General features: G+C 38.2%; 1 protein-coding gene across 1 annotated transcript in view; it reads left to right on the forward strand.

Annotated features, from left to right (window-relative positions):
- The window catches only part of SCML2 (sex comb on midleg-like 2 (Drosophila)), a 52,761-nt gene extending 46,902 nt beyond the window's left edge, over positions 1-5,859 (forward strand). Inside the window, exons 11-13 of the mRNA XM_009081140.1 lie at positions 3,103-3,384; positions 4,073-4,236; positions 5,734-5,859. Coding sequence (XP_009079388.1) covers positions 3,103-3,384; positions 4,073-4,236; positions 5,734-5,859 — 572 coding nt within the window. The remainder of the gene's footprint in view (positions 1-3,102; positions 3,385-4,072; positions 4,237-5,733) is intronic.
- The last annotated feature ends 2,743 nt before the right edge of the window (positions 5,860-8,602 follow it).

Below are 8,602 nucleotides of genomic sequence, written 5' to 3' on the forward strand. Positions count from 1 at the left end.
TATTTCTCAAACCTATTTACTATTGCATACTTTATGTTCTATAACATCAGAGAGAAATCTGAAATATAATTGGAATAAATACCATTAAATTCTTTTGTAATACAGTCAATTTTTCAAAGTATCACCTCTGCCTTTTGGCCTTGGTCTGAGATTTCTGTTAGTGGTTTCGTTCTCCACAGCTCTGATTTTCCCTTGGTTGACTACCTTTTAATTTTATAGTGTGTATCATTGACTACATGTCTTAAAGGCTCTCTGAAATTCTGTGGAATGATAGCTTTTAGTTTTAACTTCAGTAAGTTGCTGCAACTTCTTCTGAGAAATGTAAAGGAGTTCATTTTCTTGTTTGTTTTCTTTGAAAACCTCAGTAGCTTCTTTGCTTTTGTGATTCAAGTCTTAACAAGCTTGAAGGTTTTATTGTGGTTATTTTGAGCAAGAGAAGGACTTGTGTCCATAAAAGCTTCTTTATTCCATGACTATCAAGTTTAGTAAAAGATGTTACATCATCTTGGAGATAAAGAGTCCAGGAAGGCTGGACATTGTTCAAGAAGGAAATCTTAAAGGTGCAGGAGCAAGCAGTCCTCATGTGCTGAAAGACAAGCTAGCAGGGAAGAAGACTGGCCTGGCTGAATAGAGAGCATTGTCTGGGACTCAGGAGAAAAAGGAGAGTTTGTGACCTTTGGGAGAAGGGGCAGAAAAATCAAGAGGGCTACAAGGATGCTGTGAGGTTATTCAAGGAGAAAATTAGAAGGGACAAAGCCCTTAATCTGGATACTGCTGCAAAAGACAAGAAAATTGTTTTCTCATTTTTCTCAGCAATCAAAGGGGGACTGAGGAGAATCTCCAGCCTTTATTGGATGTGGGAGGAATCAGAGTGGCAAAGGTTGAGGAAAAGGCTGAAGTACTTCTCCTTTACCTTGGTTTTTAGTACTAAGACCAGTTCTCTGTGTACTCAGCCTCCTGAGCTGGAATATAGGGACAGGGAGCAGATTGAAGCCCCCATAATCCAAGGCAAAATGGTCAGTGACCCAATACCTACTTAGGACATGCACAAGTCTATGGGGCCATATGGGACCTACCCAAGTGTACTGAGGGAGCTGGTAGAAGTGCTCACTGAGCCACTTTCACCTATTGCTCTCTACATCTATGTGAAAGGAGGTTGTAGTGAGGTGAGGATTGTTATCTTCCCCGAGTAATAACCAACAGGACAGGAGGACACGGCCTCAAGTTGCACATGGAGAGGTTTAGATTGGATATTAGGAAAAATTTCTTCACCAAAAGTGGTGTCAAGCACTGACAGCAACATGCTGCCTAGGGATGAGTCAGCAGCCCTGGAGGTATTTACATGGGGCACTTAGGGATGTGGTTTAGTGATGAACACAATGGTGCTGGGTTAACAGTTGGACTTGATCTTAGTGGTCTTTTCCAGCCTAAACCATTCTATGATTGTATTCTATTACTTTATGATCTTGCCTTACCACACTCCGTAAGTAGGGAGCTGGCTCTCTAGCTGCCTTTATCCCCTTTCAGGATCCTGTGTTGTGAAGACCAAAATACACTTAACAGTTCTTCACTGCACTCCACTTCTAAACAGGATTCAGGCAGAGAACCTGAGACCTCATGAAGCAAATTGAAAGCATGCTTGAGAAGCTTGCTGGGTTTTTTAGGAAAATACTCCGTCTTTAGTTTTAATTGGGCATTTGCCCAAGAAATTCTTCAAAGTTTTCATAATAGAAGGGTAGTAAAAAGCTTATTTCAGGAACTTGTTTTGCAGAACATACCAGTTCTTATTCCAAAGAATATGTTGCTTCACTAGCATATGTTTTATAACTTCACTAGAGTAATTTTCAAGATGGTAGTGTGGGGCTTACACTTCTGTGAACCCGTTAGCTACATTTTTCCAGCTCTTAACTCTCCTGCCAAAGTAGCATTTGTTTCATACAGATTTGTACATCATGCTTCCAGCTTCTTTCTCATGCTAGATATTGGCCTGATGCAAATGGAAAGGAATACATATGATTGCTAGAGAATGGAGTGGTGTTCTCATCGATTTGGGTTGTTGTCTTTTCCTCACATAGCATGCTTCTCCCAAGCAGACCTGGCTTCAGTTGACCAGGAGTGGAATTTTCAGTAATCAGGCAAACCTGGCTCCTGTCTCATGGAGCAGGGAAAGGGACCCACTGAACTCTGCTCCTCTGGCTTAGTGTTGACGGGCTCTAAAAATTCACCAGTCCTCTAAGTGGATGTTAATTGTCTTTTGCAGAGTAGCAACTGGCTGATAAGGTGTAAGAACTAGAAAGGGGATTGTTGTTATACTCCCTCCCTGAGACCTGATGTATTTATTTTTTTTACTTGCTCACTGTGTTCAGTAATTTACATGTAGCTTTAGATTTCCAGAGCCTGCACTTACAGACCCTGAGACCCTGCCCTGTGCAAAGAACTGACTGTGTACATACAGCGTTGTGGTCAAAATCTGTTACCTTAGTCTCACAGCCTCTGTGGCTCTGCCTGTAACCTCTTCCCTTTTAAATAATGGCCCCTGTGTCTGAACCTGTTGGGATCCAGAGATGATAACTGTCCACTTGTTTTGTGTGTGAAGTTAGTGACTCCCTCTGCTGTTTAGAACAAATTAAACAATTGTTAGTTAACACAAGCTTTTTATTTGTATTAAGTGTGTCTTGCAAAACAGATGTTACATAATATTAATCGTTACTTTATGAGAATGTTTTGAAAAATAATGAAAATTGACTAAAATTATTTAATGTAATAATATTACCTTCAGACAACTTTATTTTTAAAAAATGTCCTTTGTCGCTTCCCTGTCCATAGTATTCAATAAATACAACTGATATGATTTATGAAAGACTGTTTCAAACTTGACATATTACATCTTTTGCTCCAGAAAAAGTGTTTTTTAAAAAGCAGTAAGAGCCAATGATTGATTGAGGAAAAGGAGCAAACATTGAATAGCAGTGATTGGCTCACAGGAGATTTGTTAGCAGGCTCACAGTCTGTCAGCATCTGCAAAAGAACATAGCAAGGTCTTAAATAACAAAGGGATAATGTCCATCACTTTGAACATACTGATACTTGCTTTTTGTGTAGCAGAAACATTGCCTATAGAGGAAAACAGCACTTCCAAAGAACACCGGTTTTCTGAGGACTCCATGGATTCTGCACTTAATTCTGTCAATCTGTCAAGCCCAACCTGCCGAAATTCCACGGAGTACCGGACTTCAGGAAGTGCTGCATACTACAGAAATTCCCATCAGCCAGTGACTGCTACCTCAAACTCAGCCCCAGCCCTGCACAGGCTGTCCCTGAGCTCTGCTGGGAGCAGTGGTTACTATGAAGTCAGTAGGAACCGAATGCAGAGGCGGATTGAAGGTATGTTATACGACTAAACCTTCCAAACTGTGTAACTGCTTTCATTAACACACAAAGTTATGAATAAAGAAGTTCTTTGCCATAGGAAAGCTTGCATATGGAGTGAAATGTGCTGTTGTCAAGCATGTCAGGCTTGCTAATGCAAACTCAGAACTTAAGCCTGTTAGAACTAATAGTGCAGTGCAAGCCAGAGTGAGTCTTGCCTGCTGCACCTTTCTCTTGCTGCTGTCACGGACCCTGCAGCAAGCCAGACCAGACAGAGCTAGCTGTATGCAGCTCATTTCCTGAGCATCTTATCAACTATTGCCATGTTGCTGAAATCCAGGGATAGGGTTTCCTCCTGTCTGTCCCTCTGTCTGCACAGCTTAACTTGCCTTTGCCACATTCCCAGTTAATAGCATCTTGGGACTCAGAAGCCAAGTACAAGTCAAACTAATCCCTCTAGGTATGTCACAGTGCTAATGTTTATGCTGCTGTAAATATTTGCAGTTATAGCAGGCATTGAAAGACAAAAGGAACAGTTCAGTATTATTAGGAGGAAACAAAGCATCTTTCATTTTAATATATTGCAAAGAATGCATAATAAAAGCCAAAAGTTAGTATTTAAATGTCTTATGTGAAATGAAATGTGTTATCCCTGTATAGACTAGTGACGCTTCTTCCTTTCACAATGTTTTTCTATTAAAAGCTGCAAGTTCCACAACTGGGCCAGATGTGAACTCACTAAAAAAGGAACCTTCAAGAATATTGAATAAGGATCCTTCCACCTGGTCCATAGAGGAAGTAATGCGTTTTGTGAAAGAAGCTGATCCACAGGCACTGGCTCCACATGCAGAGCTCTTTAGGAGACATGTATGGCTCATATCCATTCTGTTCTAGTAGATTGTGTGTCACGTTAATCTCTTAAAATATAACTTCCATGTCTATCACTGTCTTTGCAATTGAAGGTAGACTCTATTTGTATATTAGAGGAAGGCTGAAAATTATTTTTCCACCCAAAATTCCTTTTGCAGTCTATTTTCTCTCTGTTCCAGCCTTGTTAGACTGAAGTAAATAGCCACTGCTTTCCAGCATATGTGAAAGGATACCAATACTGGAAGTACCCAAGTTCTGCCATCCCTGGTACCCCTGTCATCCTGGTACCTCTAGAGTAAATGACATTTCAATGTATATAGCATGAGGCATTTGACCTACCAAGACCTCTCCAAGACAATTTGTTTTGGAGGCTGAATGTCCTGAAGTAGAGATGCTGTTATCCCTTGTTAGCTTTACATTTGGTCATCAATACTAAAATTCAGAGAATCAATTGAAATGTTCAATTTGTCTGTTTGGAAAAACAATATACACAATTTCATAAGATCTGACTAGATGTTATCTTTAAAGACAGAAACTGTGTCAGTTTGTGCTGGTTTTGATCTCACTTACTCCATCTTTCCTATGTTAGATTGTTCAACAGAGAGCTGCTTTCTTACTTCACTATATGTATAGCCCTCTGAAAAGTGGTTGGTTTTCTCTTTGGTAGTATTTCACCCATGTTCTGCACCAGCTCCTACTAACAGTTAAATCTGCAAGTAAGCTGGATTGGAAGGAAAACTCAAAATAACTTTTAATGGAGATTCCTGTCTTATGTTTTATTCTTAGTTGTATAACAAGAGTAAGTGTCACTGTTTTGTCAGGTTTATGTTTAAAAAAAAACAGAGTGGTTTTCTTTATGGTGTTTTATGGATCTAATTGCTTGTCTACAGTTTGTAATGGTACCAAGAGCTTAGGACTGTCATATTTCAGCAGTTTCTCAGTCAGGCAGTTGAAATCTGACTAAGTTGTCCTTGGTCTTGATCCTAACAATCTCTCTGGTTTAACATGGACATAGATCTGCCTTATTTCACAGATTTAGATGGTCTATAACCCCTTCCTCTGTGTGACTGTTTGCATGTGCATGCCAAAATCCTCCCACAGCTGTGTTCAAGGTTCAGTGCAAGGCCTCAGTGCTTGGATCATTTAATCTCTAACTGCACAGACCTTCCTTTGCAGCCTTTTTTTTTTTTCCCCTTGACCCATTCACATTTTTTCCCCAGTCAGTACCTAATTTTGAGGACTGTTTGCTCAGTTTCTTTTATTAACTATCATTTTCTTTCTTTAGCATCTCAAATACCTTAATCATACATGAAAAAGTACTAAAATAAATAAAATTGTAGTGGTCATCTATAATTATAAAATTATACTAAGTTACTGTTTTATATACAGTAGATTTTTTTTACTACAATATAAACAAATGTAATGTACTTTCCTGTTTTACCATGCTGCTTGTTAAAGTAGTTGGATGTTGTGTTTATTCTCTTCCTTCTGCAGGAAATTGATGGGAAGGCACTACTCTTACTGAGGAGTGACATGATCATGAAATATATGGGACTGAAGCTGGGGCCTGCCTTAAAGTTGTGCTACCACATTGAACGACTTAAACAAGGAAAGTACTAACCAGTGTGGATACTCCAAACGTGTGTGTTTGTGTCACACGAAGCTCTCAGGTTCACAGCCGTCGCCTTGGTTTGAAACTGCTTTGCTGATACAAAGAAACTTTATTTTTTGAAAGTGCTATCAAAATGTAATGAAAGACATTCAGGATCAAGGGGAGGAGTGATTTGTATTACATTCTAGTATTTTTGTGAACTGTTTCAGAGACTGTGGGCAGGGAAGGGCAGGTGATGGAGCTGGGTGTGGGCAGGTCGGGTAACGGTGCTCTCCCAATCCTGAGCAGTGTGTTCTCTGTTACAGACTTCAGCCAACGTGTTCATATTCAGAACCAAAACAGCTGAATCCCAAAGGGAAATAATAAAATAAACCAGCATCAGGTGTTAATATTTTTTACAGGCATGGCTGTAAACTTTTATATTGCAAGAAAAAATAGATCTCATCTCTGTAGTGAATACTCTTATCTGGTCTTCCAGCAGAGTAGTACTTTAGTATATTACCCTAGATTATTCTTCCTAGATTTTCATAAAGGGAATAGCCATATGAATTGGTCATGAGGGATAGAGTTGTGGGAGGGGAGGATTATGGAAGAGAGGGCATAATGCAAATATAAGCTTTTATAAAGTGTGATTATCAGTCCTTTGGTAAGTTATGAGGATCAATGTGTGGTAAATTGTCAATTTATGCAGGCAATAAATATTTCTGTTTCATGGAAGGGCTTATTGGCTGTATAAACAGCCATTTCTGGACAGACTGATTTCACTGGAACAATGCATCCACATTTTAAACATTCCAGCTTTTTGCTAGGTTTGGCATGGATATGAGTGTTCATGCTTTTTATATATACATGTGTATGTGTCAGGGAAATACATACTATATATATATATACACACAAATATACATACACACTGTACATATGTATTCAGTTTTTTAATATGTACTTTGCACTGTGCCAGAGAGAACTGTACAATTTCTTCTTAGGTTTTTTTTTTTACCAGTAAATTTAGTTGTGTATTACTTTCATTAGCACCTGTTTAATTTGTTCTTGGAGTCAGAAGGTGACAAACAATCAAAGGTGGCTTTATTCATACAGGTGAGATCCCTGTACTATGCAATCCTCCTGGTTATTCATCCCTTAACTCTGAGCCATATATACTGGTGTATTTTTGGTAAGACGCATTTGGTTCCAATGTTTTGGACTTATATTTCCTGTAAGGAAGTACTACTGTGTAACTGATAAACCTTTTTTGGGTAAAACTGGTGCTGTTTGTATAAGCTGCAAGAATGAGTGGTGATAATAAAGCAGTTTGTTGTCACTGCCAATTGTAATATACATCAGGGACAAGGAATATACTTTCTGTGTAGGAAACTGAATGTACTGTATGTAATAGTGAAGTGATAAAAACAGTTTGTTAGGGAAGGTGTAGTCCTAAAATGGTAGGTTTTATTCTATTTCTTAATGCCTTTTTATATGAAAGCATATAGTATAAATGTATTTTTTACAAATTCCTTTTTTGAAGATGCCTTGCTTTACCAGTAGTCTGATACTCATCAGGTTTCAGCAGATTGCTGCAAAATAGTAAGTTTTGTGGCTCACAAGTCCAGTTATTCTGTTAGTTTAAGTGACTGCAATGCAATTTTAATTCAGCAAGTCATTTGGACTTTGAGAATTGTTTTTGTTATTACATCATTAGACATTTGACACTAAAGTTTATCTGTATCAATTTGTTTTGCATATCTTTTGTGGTGCATGTATGCTTGGATAAATAATACAGGCATGCTCATTACAGTAAGGAAAGGTCAGAGCATTGGTTGAAGAAACAATGTTTTCTCTTTGTGTTAGAAAAATACTGACTTAACTTTTATGTGGTTGCACCAACAATTACATATTGAGGAAAACATCATGTCCCACATGTTCAGTATATTGTTTATACATACATATAATTGTTTGCTACTTCTTCCACACTTTATTATGCTGAATTTGGGTTCTTCAGCATAAAGAGATCTCATACAATTTAAGTGGAAGTAATTGACTGAAAACAGTTTTCATTTCTTTACGTTGCCCTTGGCATAAGAAAAACAAAGATGTTTAAATTTTCTGTTTGGCCTTTATGGAATGACGTTTTTGTACATGGCACTATTATGGGTATAAATATTTGTTCAAGGCTTTCTGTGCACCCATGTGCACAGGGATTACTGTAATGTTGCTGTACCAGAATTTCTCTGTATGCTATAACGTGAGACTCAAGCATTCAGAGTGTTGCAGCAGAATCTATTTTTTATTCTTTATTTTCAATGGGATGTTCTTATCTAGCAAGAAAAATAAATTAGTTTGTTCATTGCTGGAACTGTCTGTTTTGTTTGACGTTGTGTGTATGTGTGAGCGCTGTTTGCGTAGGCAAGGGCAGCTGTCTGACCTGGCATTTGGCAGTTCTTGACAGTTCATGGAAGCAAATGATGTCAGGAATTTTTAATCAAAAGGGTAAAATCATTCCAACATTGTTTATCTGAAGCAATTAATGTTTGAACTTGGGCCCGTCTATGCTTTCAAGATAACAACTTAGTTATTAAACTATTTGGTTTTCTATATCTCGTTTTGCAACTTGCAGCTTACAGAATTCTCATATAACCACTGAGGGGAAGAGACTGGTAAAAATTGTTTGCCTTGTGTTCAGATAAAGACGTGAAGTATTTTAAATCAAAGCAGTTAATGGCAGTAGGTCTGAACTTCATACAGTTCATGCTTTGT

This window comes from Acanthisitta chloris, unplaced genomic scaffold (genome assembly GCF_000695815.1).
Source record: "Acanthisitta chloris isolate BGI_N310 unplaced genomic scaffold, ASM69581v1 scaffold11918, whole genome shotgun sequence".
NCBI lineage: Eukaryota > Metazoa > Chordata > Aves > Passeriformes > Acanthisittidae > Acanthisitta > Acanthisitta chloris.